General features: G+C 42.2%; 1 protein-coding gene and 1 long non-coding RNA gene across 2 annotated transcripts in view; one reads left to right on the plus strand and one right to left on the minus strand.

Annotated features, from left to right (window-relative positions):
* The first annotated feature begins 1,720 nt into the window (after positions 1–1,720).
* LOC122495493 lies at positions 1,721–5,138 on the plus strand. Its single transcript, XR_006300476.1, has 2 exons — positions 1,721–2,311; positions 3,875–5,138. It is a non-coding gene; the product is annotated as an uncharacterized LOC122495493 (long non-coding RNA).
* Positions 5,139–5,536: 398 nt separating this feature from the next.
* STAU2 (staufen double-stranded RNA binding protein 2) overlaps positions 5,537–17,109 on the minus strand; it is a 304,184-nt gene continuing 292,611 nt past the window's right edge. Inside the window, 2 exon segments of the mRNA XM_043601210.1 lie at positions 5,537–6,676; positions 7,808–7,896. Coding sequence (XP_043457145.1) covers positions 6,583–6,676; positions 7,808–7,896 — 183 coding nt within the window. The 3' untranslated portion in view covers positions 5,537–6,582.

A 17,109-nucleotide genomic window follows, 5' to 3' on the forward strand; every position in this document is an offset into this window, starting at 1 on the left:
TGCTCATTCCTCAGGCAAAGGGGCAGGCATTTAAAGACTTACCTGCAGGGAAAATAGTCTGTTTTGGTCACAAATGTCTTCTCCAGAACTTCCCATTTCCTTATTCTTTTCCAATGCAGCATGGCTTTCTCACCTACTTCACTCTTGAATTCATATTTCTGACCCTATTTTCTGCCTCCTTCCACTCACTTAACTAACCAAATCTCTCTTCTTTGGGCTCCCTTGAAAATTTATGTGTAAAGTTTGAAAGAAAATCAGACCAAGATTGTTTCCATCTCTACCCACCTCCGTTGTAAAAATCAGAAATTCCTTTACAGTTAAAATCCTCTCAGGATAACAAAAACTGGGAAATGGCCTCTGGTCTTCTGGTTTTATAGAAATCCCTGAGGACGGTTGACCAATCTACTGCTGAAATTTCTTGTTATGCGTGCTGAAGGAAAGGAGGCTTTTAAAAATATACTAATTGGGATCCCTGGAAACTTTTTACTTTTTCTCCTAGGTAGTTTTATGACTCATTCAGGACAGCTTTGTGGTTCATCAGACCCTTGAAACTGAAGACACGAAAGGATTAAACAAAACCAAACAAAACAGCACAACCTTCACAAACCTGAGACCAATCTATGACATTTGGGAGACGGTTAGTTACTTAAGCTTCATTGTTTACATTGAAAGTCAGAACTAGCACATGATTATAACGAGCCTTGCCCCCTGGGAAGTAGTCAAGGCAGATATCTTAGTTTGTCTCACTAAACAGTGATTCTTCTCCGATGACCACCTTACCCTGCTCCATAAGGGTAAAGAAGGGCAGCCATATTTGTACATTGTGGGTCAGAGGTGAACACCTGGTTCAAGGTGGTGCAGTCATGGGTTCCTTCCTATGATTTGAGGAATGAAATCAAAAGAGAGATTCATTGTTTCGTCAGATGGCTGTAAACTCGGGTTCTATTGATAGCCATGTTCTCTGATATGTGTACTTGAGAAGCAGGAGCTAATGTGAGGAGAGATGATTCAGACATTCAGAGAGAGGAGGGGAATTGAGAGACAGGGAGAAAGAGCACTTCCTGGTTTCCCCACAGTTTCTACTTCCTGGCTCCAGTTTGTGTCTGCATTTCTGCCCTTAGGTTCTGTGAAACACCCCTGTACCTTTAAAACAAGTTTCCCATTGCTGGTTTGAGTAGGTTTCTATAACGTACAAGCAACAGATTGATTCAAATCATTCAAATTGATTGAGTGGTATTTTGCTTACAGACGTTTGATAAAAAATCCACACATTAGACACCAAATTTGAATATAAGCATACCACTAGTAATAGAGGTATGAATAATAATATAAATTTAGAGCTGTAATGTCTTAGGGGACATCATTTTATAGATGTGGAAACTGAGGCTCAGGAAGTCTAAATCCCTTGCCAGGGTCATATCTGTGGCTGAACCAGATCTCTAGATGCTTGACTCCTAGGCCACAGCTCTTTCTGTAATACCCACTGACTCTGATTGAAAGATTGTATTTATTTTCACAACTTGTGCACTTTAAAAAATTGTCCAGAGGCACCCATGTGGCTCAGTTAGTTAAGCATCCGACCCGCCGATTCGGCTCTGGTCATGATCTTGCGGCTTTGTGGGTTTGAGCCCCACATCGGACTCTGCACTGGCAGTGTGGAGACTGCTTGGGATTCTCTCTCTCCCCCTCTCTCTACCCCCCCTCCCCCACTTGCGCTGTCTCTGTCTCTCCCAAAAGAAAGAAATAAACTTACAAAAAATTGGCCACAGACTCTTGCATATTCTCACCCCTATTGCTTTGGATGAAAAGCTGAAACTTGGAGACGTTAAATGACTTCAACGAGGCCACACATTAACAGAAGTGGAACTAGAAGTTTCCTCCCAGGCAGGAGAGTCCATCTAATAGGCCAGACTCCTCTGTCCATGCATCCAGGGTACTGCTGACCCAGTTAGACTGGCAAATCCATCATGGCAGGGTTTTTAGGGTCATTCCTCTATTCAATAAATATTTACATATTAAAGTGGGCAGTCCTACCAGGCCAGGAGACACGATGAGGAGTCAATTCAGGTGGTCTGCCTCCTAAGTGCAGGGGGACTTAAAAAGCTTCTTCATCTGTGTATGCATATTTGAAGCTGGGGGTGGGGCTGAGGGTGGGGCTGTCAGTGGCCGTGGGAGGTGGAGGTGAGATAAGATATGCTACTAGAGTGAAAGCAGACGATAGCTTTTTGACAGTGTCACCTGAATACAGCACGCTGCCCAAAGCATGTGAGATGAGCACAGGAAGGAGTGAGTGACCCTCGGGGACAAGCAGGTGAGCAACTGGCTCCAGTGTGATGGTTGTGAGAACAAAATGCTCCCTGCTCTGTGCTCATTTCCTTGTCAGTCTTTCCCTCCAGCTAGAATGTGGGTCCTTTAGGGGGAAGTAGTTTCATTTGTTTATTTATTTTCTGCATTCCCAGCATACATCAGAGCGAGCTGGGACTCCAAAAGAGCTTTTAGTTATGTTAAGAGGTTAGAGCACAGAGGAGAGCTTCCTCGGCGAGATGATTTTTACCTGAGTCTTGGCAAAGGTGAGACTGAACTCAGGTGCTGTCTGACAGAAACAGACAGTGGGTTTGACCGAATCTAGGAAAGTCTTTGCTTTGAACCATATATTACAAGGTCCCTCCTCATAAGACACGTATCTGTGATTATGGAAATGCAGGAACGTATCTGGGAGTGGGGATTGGAATTAAATCTGCTAGTTTAGGGAAGGGATATAAATGCAGAAATGGGAAGGGGGGGGGCAGGATAGTGGGTCTCCATGGGTCCAAAGTCCTCTGAAATGAGGGGTTTTGTGGACTCACCACGCTTTGAATTAAGAAATGCCACAGTCAGGGCACCTGGGTGGCTCAGTCTGTTAAGCATCAGAATCTTGATTTTGGCTCAGGTCACGATCTCATGGTTCAGCAGATGGAGCCCCGCATCAGTCTCTGTGCTGGCGGCACGGGGCCTACTTGGGATTCTCTCTCTCCCTCTCTCTCTCTGCTCCTCCCTGGCTCGTGCTCTCTCTCTCTCAAAATAAATAAACATTAAAAAAATAAAAATATTAAAAAAGGGAAAGAAATGCCACAGTCCCTCTGGGGCTGAAGGTACTATAATATTATCAATGGGAATGCCATATATTATCATGAGTGACTAGCTCTGTGTCATGTTAAGCAGTGAGATTTAAAATTTCTTTCTTTAACAGGCTTATCTATCCCTTTGGTACCTTATTCATTTATCCATTTTTGCATGTATTCAATGTATCATTTATACATTTATACATTTATCGTACCTGTATCACAGTGGGGTAAGTTAGGGGAAACTCGAAGACAAATTCATATATGATTTTGCCACTAATGACTTCTTAGCTCTGTGTGCAAAACTGTTAGGTTTTCTTCCTTTCTTTTTCTTTCTTTCTTTCTTAAAATTTTTAAATGTTTTTTTTTTTTTTTGAGAGAGAGAGAGAGAGAGAGAGAGAGAGCATGCACAAGTGGGGGAGGGACAGAGAGAGGGGAACAGAATATCCGAAGCAGGTTCCACACTGACACCAGAGAGCCCGACTTGGGCACGAACCCATCAACTGTGGGATCATGACCTGATCCAAAGTCGAGTCACCCAGACGCCCAAAACTGGTAGGTTTTCTATCATCCTTGGCCACAATGATGACAAGTAGCCTTTGGACATTAAAAGGTACAGAACATACCAGGTAGCTGCAGTGATAACTCACCCGCAGTGGGAATAAACACCAACCAATTGGTCTGGACCACATCTGCAAGGTCACTAGGAGTTCTGAAAACTTCTGTATAATACATTAAGTTTTTCATTCATCTATTTTTATTTTGTGGTGCAGGAATTTGGTTGAAGCCATCAACAGCAACAACAGAACTCACTGCAGAGAATGTCTGCTGGGGAGAAGAATGCCGGAAGAACCCAGATACATCACCCCAGGAAGGGGAGGAATAATACCCTTGTCACAGCCTGATTGGTGGTGTCTCACCATCGACCTTTGGCAAGTTGTGCTGGAAAGGGATGGTCAGAGTTCCAAAGTGCAATATTATATTTCCAATTAAAATGTAAAAACAAACCTTTTTCATAAAGCACATTGGCCTCCGCGCTGGGAAGTGACTACAAAGCCCATAGCTGATTGAGAAAAGCTGAAAGCAGACACTGTAATTGATAAAGGAGATAAGTCAATCTGTGTCCTTTAAAGAATAATGAGTTCCATTTTTCATCAAAAAGATCTCCTTGTGCCGAAGAAACATTCTTTCAATAAATCTACTTAATGGCTTCCCCTCCAATGATCTATAACACTGCGCTTTGGAAGGAGCTCGGAGCATCCTAGCGGGTTCCTGCAGGCGGCTGCAGGCCACCCAACATTTGCATTGCTAATCTAACCCAAAGAAAACCCAAAGGGTTCCCAGGCAGGGCTGCGGTTCTGGGCCAAACATCTGGAGGCTTTCCTGGGCTCTTCAGGCAGGTAGGTGGGATGGAATTTTGAAATAAATATCCCCCCACTAAACTTGAGGTGCTCTGCGAACGTACCTCTCCCGCGCCCACCACCACGGCTCTGCTGTGTCAGGGATACCTCAGCCATGAGGATGGCTCATGTCAGAGAGCTCAAGAGTTAAATGTTTCAGATATTTGGGTTGTGAGAACTGATGAGCTCGTTTGTTCCCTGGGCTCATCACTCCCCTACAGCCCTGACGGCCTTGGTGTTGTTCTGACCGTGGGCTGCAGGAGGTAGCCCGTGTTTATTGTGTTTGGTAAACTGAAGATCCACTTTAAAGCCCCTGCCCGAAGTGGTGCTGCGTACGGGCCTGTTCCCCACCCGGCTGAGGGCCTAAGCCTCAGGTGGTAAAAGGCAGAGCAGAAGAAACAGCCTGTCCCCTTCGAAGGCAATGATTCAGGGCTCTCCGCACCCTGGCGCGAGGCAGCAGGATGTATCGTTCAGCTTGGCTTACCTTGTGAACCCCAACTTTACAAATGCGCCGATCTCCACCAGGACCCAGCTTTATGTAACGAAACCTATTTCCTCCGAGGGCACCGGCCCTCCCAACACTGGCGGACTTCCCCACATGGGAATCATTAAAAACAACCTTCGAGTTATTTCCTTATGTTGCTGTTTGTTTATCCTCCAGTCGCGTGTGAGTCAGCCAGATCATGGTTTGTGGTGGTTTTGCTTATGAAATCTTACATAATCATATTCCTATTGTCACGTTGGGTCGAGCAGTTAGGCCATATAGTGTTTTCTCATTGCACAACGTCTGTGAATCAATAAGGAGAAAGGCTGAACAATGAGATGACGTTGGCTGGTCAGGAACCCGGCTCCTCGTCACCCAGGAGGCCGCTCTGCAGTTTCACAGATACAGCTGGTGGCACAGGAGCCGGGACACCCTCTAAAGCCACCGTGGCGCAGGATGACTGGGCTGGGTGGCGGCCTTTGGGATGGGTCTCACCGAGGTGATGTTTAAGAGATGAGAGCCAGGGAACGAAAGAACAACAATGACAACACTTCACACAGAAACCGACCAATTTTTTTACTGCATTCGGTACACGCTGGATTCCAACATGCTGGTCCAGAGCGTGGCTGGCTACAAGCTGGCAAGACTCTTACGGCTCCTCCGACAGGCTTTCCCTTCCCCGCCATGTACATTATTTATTTTGATCCTACTCACTGTCCCAAGTCCAGAGGCAGTTATTAAAAACGCTCTCGATGCAAACAGTGAGTGGCTATGACACACGGATGAGGGTGGGTGTGACTTCCACAACGGAACGTGGAATCTGGAGAAATGGTCAGTGGAGGCAAGACGCCTCCTTAGTGGCTAATAGTATTATGGAGCTCAAAACCCACAACTGTTTTTTTTCTGGTTTTTGTTTTTTAATTCCTGGAGTATATTGAAACTAGTTGTTCCTAACATGATTTCATATGGTAAATAAAATATCTGACCTGATTTAAACCTTGTTTGTTTGCATACATCTTTGAGGCGTGCACCTCAAAGTCATTCGTATTGATACAGGATGAAGATTATAAATATCCGCATAAAAAGAGAAACGGTGTGACTCTATATGAAGACAACGACCATCACATTCCACAGCACATCATTGGTTAATCTTTGAATCATCAAGCATTATTTAAAACAAGAGAGAGAGAGAGAGAGAGAGAGAGAGAGAATATAACTGAACACAAGCTCCACGACAAAACAATCATAACAACGGAACCAAACCCAATTTCTCTATTAATCATTTAAAATTTTTACCTCTGTTTCTAACACTTTTCATTAATTGTTATTTCAAGCTCCAGTAGCAGGATCAGATTTCTCCTGCCTCCGGGCAAGTGAGTTATGATCTGATCTCAAGTTCCGAGGGAAATGCTCAAAGTTTTATTTTTCCCCAGTTGAATAAACAGTACTATGTATATTATCTCTTGTGTTAGAATAGTGTTGTCTTCACATAAGACTCAAATAATGGTATTAGTCATTCATTTCCTTGAACACAGACACCCTCATGCGTGCTGACAGGTTTATAAGGATGTGGTGGCAGCCGTGGTTCTGGGAGCTGCTAGATGACCGACTTTGATTTCTTGCAGTCCTGAGCGATGGAGCCCGGGTGTGTCTGGTTATTGTCCGCTTTCTCTCCCAGATGCTGGGCTTGTCTGGAAGATTAATACATTAACAAGAGCTGAAGGTCCAGGGTTGCACGTCTTCAGACATGTTTATTAGCAGATGGCACACGGGATTCAAAGGTCACCACAAAAGTGACATTTTAAAGTGAAACAACAATATTTATGTTCAGATAGTCTACTGATGAGATCATGTGGAAATGGTTTTGATTAAATTAGCTTATAAATGGTTGCCAATCTATAGACAACAGAAAATACCGCGTCTGTTTACCAAATGCTTTCTTCTCACGCTCTCACCTCTTACATATTAATGACCAAATGCTGTTTTGGGGCTATGCTTATTTAACCGGAGGATCAATGTATCTGTTTTTCACTTCCTGGGTTATCGGTTTGTTTTCATTCTAAAAAACGTTATCTCCTATGGGCGTTTTGAAATCTCACCTGTGATTTTTAGGGCTTGGAAAGAATTCGGATTCCTCTATGTAAATGCAATTGCTTTCAATTTCTTTAGTATAAATTGGGCCTCTGGAGAGACCTAAAATTCAGTCGCTCAGGTGAGACCTGACATTCGATATCATAAAAAAAAACTATGCACTCGATTTCAGAAATTCTTGCTACAGCTACATTATTGCCTTTGCAGTCCTTGGGAGCCACGCTTTTGTGGCAACGGGTGCTTGTGTTTCTAGAACAACGTGGAAAACAAAATGCGGTCAAGGGGAGGGGATACCTCTTCTGGACTTCTTTTTCTTTTCTCTCTCTTGCGCCCACAACTTAGCAGGAGTGTGAGCGCAAGTTTGTATGTCAGAAAAGATTTAGACAGAAGAAACCTCAACAGTATGAAGTAAAAACAGTCTTTTAAAAGTTGTGCAAGTCTCTATAGTCAATAAAACTCACAGAAATATTTCCAACAAAGGCATTGAAATGGAGAAAAAAATGATCAATTAGTAGATTAAAACTTTCACATATGTACTAGAGGAAATGAAAATGACCATATATATATATCGTTTCTCATTTATTTACATTTAACTGTAATATGAATAATTTTGTAAGATACAGATATTATTGTCTTGAGGGTTTTTTTTTACCTTATTGTTACCTATATCTTATTTTTTTTGCACAACTGCAAAATTAGAAATGTAAGAATATAGCAGAAGATTTACTCACTTTTCAAGAGAACCTTTTTCAATATTCATTGCCCCTTCCATTGGGTCCAGTCCTTGTTCAGAAAATTGTTTCAAGGCACTTAAAGCTGCCTAAAAGTGAAAACAAACACACAAACAAGGAGATCCATTCATTGACTTTAATATTAATAAACAGGTAATTGTAAAAGAAGGCTGAGATGTATAGTAAAAACTATCATTTTCACTGGTCTAAATAAATGCTTTTTTTGCATCATTTAGCAAAATTACATTTGAAAGGCTGTATTATCACGAAGCAACTGTATGCTACGAGGGCCTTATTTCTGTGGCGAAGTGGGAGGAGGTGGGGAGGAGAATCTCCAAAGTTTCATGCCTTAGCCCCCATCCATAATTTTGTAAAATCACAAAGTTTTTATCTGCAAATGTAGAAGCACCTAGTATAAGCCTATTATAGTTTGACATATAAATATATATATACACATATATATAAATACATATATAAATATAATGTATTATATTTTGACTATAATAACATTTTCTCCTCACATTACTGAAACTACACATTCCCTTCCTTCAGACAATGCAACATCAGATTTTCCCAAGTTAGGTACTCTTTCCAAAGTTAGCGTAAAGGTATTGTTCCACTTTATAGCTATCCCCAACCAAGTCACAGGATGTGAGGAGAGAAATGGGCCCAAGACACTCATGCATACAAAGGGGATGGTACGATGGTATTCTGTGAGGAGAGAGAAAACGTGCACTCTTTGGGGCCCTGGGGAGGCAGGCCTGGCCACAGCAGAGCCTCCCGAGGTGTTGATATGCCCGTCTTGCGTGGGATGCTGAAGGGTGTTGACAGGCTGGCTGAGCCTCGCTGGATAGCTGGGAGGCACCAAAAATGCGATGCTGATAAGATCTACATAACTTGTTGACACTGTTGTGCACGTTCCAAATTGTTATTTCTTTGAATAAGAATTTGGTTCTCCTTCCCCTCCCCCATTCCCCACCCGCTTAAAGCTCCATTAGAAGGGCTTTGTTGAGTCTGAGATAGGTGTGAGCGGCCAGGGTTGTTTGAATCCTGGAGATCCCACTGGGTCACACTTTGGTCATCTGTATCCTCTCAACTACCTTTGAAAAAGGGCTAACTCTTGAAGTTTCCCAAACGTTTATCTGCCAAAGGCCCCTTTTGGGTAGCTGACTGTGTGATCCCTTGCAAATTTCATTATTTGTAACATATTTTTTGGTTTTCATTTTTAAATTAATAGACTTAATTTTTTTAAGAGTAGTTTTAGGTTTCCAGGAAAATTGAGCAGGGATGTCGGTGTCCCCCCTCCCCCCCCTCCCCAACTCCTGGTCTTGGCCCACGCTCGTACTATGTATACAGCAGCTGGCACAGGCTGACATGGCAGGTAAGCAGTACTTTCAGTTGGGTAGAAGCAGTGGGGCTATTTCATTGGGGTACTATTGCTGGTTGAATTGTGTCCCCCCCACTACTCCCCAAATCTATATGTTGAAGTCCTAACCCCCAATACCTCAGATGTGGCTGTATTTGAAAACAGGGACATTGCAGATCTAAGTAAGATGAAGTCCTACTGGAATAGAATGGGCCCAGATCCAATATGTCTAATGTCCTTATAATAAGGGGAACTTAGGATGTAGACACACACACACACACACACACACACACACACACACACGGGGAGAACAGCCTGTGGAGAGGAAGGCAGAGATTGAAGTGATAGAACAGAAGCCAAGGGACGTCACCGATTGCCAGCAAACTGCCAGATGCTATGGAGAGGCCTTGGAACAGATTCTCCCTCACACCCTCAGAGGGAACCAAAACTGCCAGCACCTTGACTCTGGACTCCCAGCCTCCAGAACTGTGACAAGATATATTTCTGTTGATTAAACCACTCAGTTTGTGGTATTTTGCTATGAGAACTCTAACAAACTAAAATAGGTCCATCATAATTCCTCCTTAAGGACAGTAGAACCTCCTTTTCCTTTCTGTGATGTTTCTTTTTATTATATTTTTATTATAAAAATAATTTTCATTATAGGAAAATCATAAGAGGTACAAGCAAAAACAGTGTGAAAATATTCACAGGCCCATCCACCATTTACTACTTGGTCTAATGTCTTTCCCTTTACTTTTCTATCCCTTCCCCATATGTACAAACTTTCACCTGGATCATATCTTCACACCATTTTATAACCTGCTCTTTTCATTGAATGTGAGCAGTTTTCCATATCAATAAAAACACTTCAGTAGCATTATTTTGCGTGACTGCTCAGTATATTGACTTTAGAGGTCCTTCTATATTCAGCCAATCCCTACTGTTGGACATTTAGGACACTCCCAAATTTAAGTGATTATTAACACTGCATCCAGATTTCAAATAGTTAAATTTTTGCATACCATCTCAATAACTTCCTTATGATAGATTCCTAGAAATTGAATTTCTGGGCCAAAAAGCATGAATATTTTTAGATCTGACATGAGCTTTTTCACCTCCCTCAGAGAGGTTGTGACCACAGTAATAATGTGAGGAGCTGATGTTTCTTTAGGTGCTTTTGGAATTAATCTCTCAGAACCACTTTGTGGGTCATTAGAGCCAACCAGTTTTGTCATTTTATGGCCCCACCTTAGTTTTCATTTGTCCATCCTGACCATTTACCTTATTCACTAGATCTGGCTTTGAGTGAAGTTTGGTTGCTTTCAAAAATTAAATTGAGCCTCAAAAGACCCAGATTTGGACAATTCCCTTCCCCCAAAAGAAACCTGCAGAGGGGTTTGGCTCTCATTTAAAATCACTTGAGTAATCTCTAAGGTCCTTCTAAGTCCTGCAATGCTGGGTTGTGCTGGACAGCCTTCCCAGGTGACTAGCCTGGGAAAAGTCCTGTGGGTGTGCACATTCTCATGGGCTTGTTACATGAACCTGAGCTCTGGAGTCCTGCCTTACATATGCATGTACTGGGTGAGGCATGAGGCCCACTCATTGCAAAGCTCTAAAGAGCAGTCCATGCCTGATCTTTCCAGATAGCCCAACTACATTGGTGGGGCGGAGTGGGGGGGAGCACTAATGAACTTACAGGTCTTTGTATATTCAACAATTTTGAACAAATGAACACCTATTCTTTTTTTTTAAATAATTTTTTTTAAATGTCTATTTTTGAGAGAGGGAGAGAGAGGTGCATGGGCATACGAGCGGGGAGGGGCAGAGGGAGAGGGTGAGAGAAAATCTGAAGGGGCTTCCGCACTGTCAGTGCAGAGTCCAATGCGGGGCTCAATCTCATAAACTGCAAGATCATGACCTGAGCCAAAATCAAGAGCCAGGCGCTTAAGTGACTGAGCCACTCAGGAGCACCTTTTTTAAAATAAAAAAAAAAAGTTAAATATTCTTTTTTCTGATCCATTAGTATGTGGATTATTGTCAGGAATGCCAATTTTTATCAATTGCTTCCCACATGAACTATTGTGGAAGGCTCTTTAGTGCCTGTAAATTTAAATCAGCAATGTCATATTGCTGAATGAGACATATGAGAACCCCAGGGCTCCCTGGTCCCAAAATGACAACCAAAAATGACTTTTAAAAATTTAAAAAACAACTTTAAAAAGTCATTTATAGGCTAATTGTAGCCCATTTTACTAGTTGTCGTTGGAATACTTGTTGCCTGAATACCAAGAACCAAATGTCTTGCTACACCAAGTCCAGGACCCCGTGACACCTGCTTTCTTCTATCCAACATATGAGATGCAGGCCAGGTCTCAGAGAGCAGGTTCAGTGTTTTGGCTCTTGCAAAATCTCCTGGATGATTTTACCAACATGTCGGGCAGGTCTCTGTGCACTTTCAAAATGCCTGTCGTCACTCAAAGAATGTCCTGCAGGCTGGAAGGGCGGCGTGCTCTTTCACTCAATGCCATGAACGGATTTTCAGAATTCTTGTGTGGCTGCTTCCCTCCAAAGGTATGCTTAAAGGCTTCCAAACAATATTCCCTTATTTATCTGATGAGATAATTTCAACCCACATCTTATTGATAATCCTGAATACAATTGCTTATAAATAGGAGAGGACTTCTTGCTAATTTATAAAAGACAATGAAGACGATTTATCTTCTCTGTAAACAGTAATAGCTACCATTTGATGAGCATCACCCTGCCATAGTCATGAAACCAGGCCATTTACCTGAGTGGCCTCAGGTGTTCCCACAGCCCCGCAGGTAGGTCCTACCCATGAGGAATTCAGTAACCTATTCAAAGGTCACACAGCTAGTAAGTGGCAGAGCATGGATTTGAACCCCGTGCACATTCTTGACCAGATCACTTTATTTCCTTCACACCTAAGCCAATTTCAGCATGACTTTTTTCAATATTACCATTTCCAGATCACTCTTATACCCTCCTCCATACTCATTCTATTAATTATTCCCCCACAATAATTACTGGAGGTAAGCTCATACAATTATCTCCATTTTCTAGACAAGGGATTTATTATCTTGTGGGTTGACTTCTGAGGCTCTGTTCAGTGCTTCTGTAACAAGTGTAGATTGGGCTAAAATTGAATTGCTATGGTACTTATTTTGTCACTTGAATTACCCAATGGCTCCCAAACAAGGTGATTTAATTCTCCATTTCTCAACATTCTAAGGGTACCAAGTCTTGCTCATTTATTCATCTCCCCTCTGTTGTTCTGAGAAGAGTTCATTCCTCACCCGCCAGGGGTTGCTGGCCAGAGGGAAAATCAAGCTGCACGGTTTGCCTGGGACTGTGGCATGCAGGATGCTGCAGCAAGGGGAGGGGCTGGGATGCTGGGACTGGGAAGATGAATGGACAGGGAAAGGACGGAGGGCTTGGCTGTGATTTATAGAGAGTGATAAGCTAAGTACTTTTAGGAAAGCAGAGATGGGCAGGGGCTGCCCACCAGGTGCATCCGCCCACAGGTATGAATGGAACACCGGCCCTGGCTGCCTCATCTCTCACTTGTCATGAGCTCAGCTGGGGAGCTGCCACCCTACCCCCAGTTCATCAGCCACCACTTTCCCAGAAAGGATACTTTGCAGATTAAAAAATTCCATCTGTGAGATGGGTGTGCTTCACTTTCCACAGCAAAGTGGCTACAAAAATAGGATAATGCAGCAATGTCCAAAATAGCCACATTACATTTAGCAAGACTCAATCATCAGTCATTTCAAAGAACAATGTATAATGGAATGGCTTTGCCAACAAATGCTAACATTTAATGGTCCACCAAGACATGTTACTTTGCACATCCAAATCTGTCCAGAAGATGGTAAAATCAACAAAATCTCCATGTTTCAACCATTCCAATTGAATAAATTGTACTTGCTAGAGGCCAGTTATTTAAAACAATTAAGACTATATTATAAAAATGCTACCTGATATTAAAGGACACTGGAGTGAGGGAAAAGTCGAATAACTCATTTGGAGAGACATTTGCAGCCTGCTCAAGGCACAAGTTCTACATTGTCTACTACTGAGAGGGTAAATAGGTAACAAGAGGCTCAGCTCCTACTGTCTGCAGTTCACCCCCTCAGCCTGGACAGTTTGCTGTGTGATAAATGTAAACTAATGTTGGGGAGTCGTGGGAAGGAGGTAAATCTGGGTTCCTTAATGAGGAACATCCTGAACGATGATTAAACCCAAGTTGTATAACTTCCCACACACTGTGGATTTGAGAATTTCAAAGTACCCAGAACACAAGTACCCAGAACCCTCCATACAGCTTCAGCCATAAACAAACAGACAACTGAACAATTTCATTTCCAAGGTCAGAAAATGTTTCCTACCAAATAAAAACAAACTCACTCAGCATCCAAGTGTGTGTTACTACGGTCTGACCAAGGGGAATCTTAAACTTTAGCTTTATGACAATTTACATGTTTTGAGATTCTAAGAAAAGAGGAAAGAAAAGAAAAGAAAAAAGAAAAAAAATCGGTAACTTCGAGGCAATTCACGTAGCTTGGTTTGAAAGGAGAAAAATTAAAGAAGCATTTTAAGACATGGATGACATTTCTTTTTCTTATTCTTGTCTTTTCAGCTCAACACTTGTTCGTGTGTGTGTGTGTGTGTGTGTGTGTGTGTGTGTGTGCGTGTTTCCCTTAAAAGAAAGCATCTACACAGATACGTAGAAATATTTTTGTCCCCAAAAGATTTTACAACTGTTTTGTGAGGAAAGCCCCACAGGTTCTTGAACAGATGTCGCTACCATTTCATGTATCACTTGTTTTGTGCGTAGTTATAGCAATACCAGAAACAAGATGCCAGTAAGATACTTTCCATGCCTGTTTGTTGGTCTTGGTTTGCACGCATGCATGCGTGTGTGTGTGTGTGTGTGTGTGTGTGTGTGTCTGCAGAATGGAGGTGAGTCTTCCCAGCCATTTCTGCAATTTCTAACTTTTCTCTTGTCAATCAGAAATTAGCAAATTGTGTTGAAACCAGTGCCTATTCCTCCTGCTTCCTTTTTCAGGAATCAAACGCAACAGTATTAAATAATTTTTTGAGACACAACAATGGTCTTCACTGGCAAAATGTGAATTTTAACTCATCCCTTTATGACACACAGTTCTTCTCATCTTTAAACACAATGCCCAATGGATACTTTTATTTCTTTTTTTCCCCATTTCACACTTTTCCCACCGATTTTATGTTCTGAATCCCAGAAACAGACAGGATGTTCCCATTAAAGTCAATGGCAACCACACATGCCCGAATGTGGCCTTCATTTTTAAGCAAGTGCCCAAGGTTTGTTTTGTTTGCCTTTTCCCCCTGAGGTGCTTATTCATGTGGAACTCTTCCTGGGAGCCACTCTCACTGCTAGATTCATTTCAGAATGCACACCGTGATCATATGTGCAGCTCACTAAATCAGGCTTCTTTTTTTTTTTTTTTTTTTAATTTTTTTTTCAATGTTTATTTATTTTTGGGACAGAGAGAGACAGAGCATGAACGGGGGAGGGGCAGAGAGAGAGGGAGACACAGAGTCGGAAACAGGCTCCAGGCTCTGAGCCATCAGCCCAGAGCCCGACGCGGGGCTCGAACTCGGACCGCGAGATCGTGACCTGGCTGAAGTCGGACGCTTAACCGACTGCGCCACCCAGGCGCCCCAAATCAGGCTTCTTAAATGAGAAAACGATAGGCTTCAACAGCAACCGCCTTCACTTGTAGTTGAGGGCTCTCCTAACTTCTTGTCTCAACAATCTTTGAGACTGGTTCCCTATTAAATCATTTCGGTGACTGCAAACCAGAAGGTTCTTCAGTAAGCTTAGGGCTTATTGCCCAAAGAACGTGAATTTTAATGTTCCTGAGTTATCATTTTCTTGCTTTGAAACGTCTATAACAAAATGCCAACTCTCTCTTTCTATAAAATAAAAGAAACCAAAAAGAGAAAATTGTATTTCTAAATTTTGTCACATTACGGTAAGATCCTCAGTCTATCACATTTCAGATGAATCAGTGATAGGACTTTAAAAATAAAATGATAAAGGATTATACTGAGCTTTAACTAAACCATTTGCTGCCCTGATTCTAACAATTTCATATAGCCTGCACTTTCCATTTATGCTCACATAAACCTATTGGTTCATATAATTTCCGTAAAATTCATACTTTATAAATGGCTTACTGTTGGAACAAAGGGATGTCAGCCTGCTAAGGTAATGGCTACTCATAATCAAAAAATAACATAAAATAATAAAATAATAAAATAAAATAAAATAAAAAGAAGTCCGGCAGTGGTCTGAAGGCATGCATATTTTAGACAGACTACTAAAGCAGAGAATAGGAATTTGACTCTAGAATTTGGGGAATTAGTACAAACTTGGGCACTGAAACTACAGACTTAGGCATCATCTATATTCTGTGGTCAGGCTCCTACATTGGGTAATCCATGTAGCTGCTCATCTTGACAATGATAGAGTCAAATTTAAGTGGGATTAACGATGCAGAGGAATGTTTGCAGTGTGTTTAGAACAAATTTTAGCAGTGGCATCTTACTCCAACCATACCGTTTCTGTTTTAAAGGAAACACTATTCCTTTAAAAATTCCTGTGTTGCCCTTTATTTCATTACTGTTGATTCAACAAAAAATCCCCTTTGTAATGGTGTGTTACCCAAACATGCTGTTGGGCACAAAACCAAGTGTCCAAGAATGGCAGCAGCATCACTCTGTGCTTGGCAGGATAATGCCCCCCCACCAAAGTGTCCATGTCCTGATCTCCAGGATGTGCATATGTTACCTCATAAGGCAAAAGTGATTTTTCAGATAAGACTGAGGTATAAACATTGAGATGTGGAGATTATCTTGGATTATCCAAGTGGGTCCAATCTAATCACATGAGTCCTTAATATCAGAGAATCTTTCCCCAATTTGGTGAGAGAGAAAGACACGGCCGGGGAAAATGGTCAGAGTAATGTTGTTAGTTTTGAAGACAGAGGAAGGAAGACACAAGCCAAGAAATGGAGGTGGGCTCTAGAAGCTGGAAAAGCCAAGAAGACCAATTTGCACCTCAAGCCAAAAAAAAAAAAAAAAGAAAAAAAAGAACTGCTGATACCTGGATTTTAGCCCAGGGGTTCTCTATAGAGAATCTACAGAACTCTAAGATAATCATTTGTTTTATTACTTATATATTAAAATTTTTTCTTTTTTTAAAGTTATTTATTTATTTATTTTGAGAGAGACAGGTACAGTGTGAGTGGGGAAGGGGGAGAGAGAGAGAGAGAGAGGGAGAGAGAAAATCCCAAGCAGGCTCCACACTGCCTTCACAGAGCCTGATATGGGGCTTGAACTCATGAAACTGCGAAATCATGACTGAGCTGAAATCAAGAGTTGGTTACTTAACCAACTGAGCCACCCAGGTGCCCCAAGTTTATTTATTTTTTGAGAAAGATGAGAGAAAGAGAAAGAGAGAGAGAGAGAGCATGAGCAGGGGAGGGGCACAGAGAGACGGGGACAGAGGATCCAAAGCAGGCTTCCTTGCTGACAACAGAGAGCCCAATGTGGGGCTTGAACTCGTGAACCATGAGATCATGACTTGAGCCGAAGTTGGATGCTTGACCAACTGAGCCACCCAGGTGCCCCTTAAGATAATGCATTTGTGTGGTTAAGCCACTAAGTCTAGTAATTTGTCATTGCAGCAAGAGACAGCTAATACACTCTACCTGTCATCTGGACAAGGAAGGGAGGAGAGCGCGGCATTTGGAGCCCGTCAGCCCTAGACTAAAATTCCAGCCCTACTGTAGACAAGTTGTGTCTATGCAAGTTACTTTATCTCTCTGAGCTTCTTTTTCATCATCTGTAAATTGGAGACTAC

The sequence above is a fragment of the Prionailurus bengalensis genome, chromosome F2 (genome assembly GCF_016509475.1).
Source record: "Prionailurus bengalensis isolate Pbe53 chromosome F2, Fcat_Pben_1.1_paternal_pri, whole genome shotgun sequence".
NCBI lineage: Eukaryota > Metazoa > Chordata > Mammalia > Carnivora > Felidae > Prionailurus > Prionailurus bengalensis.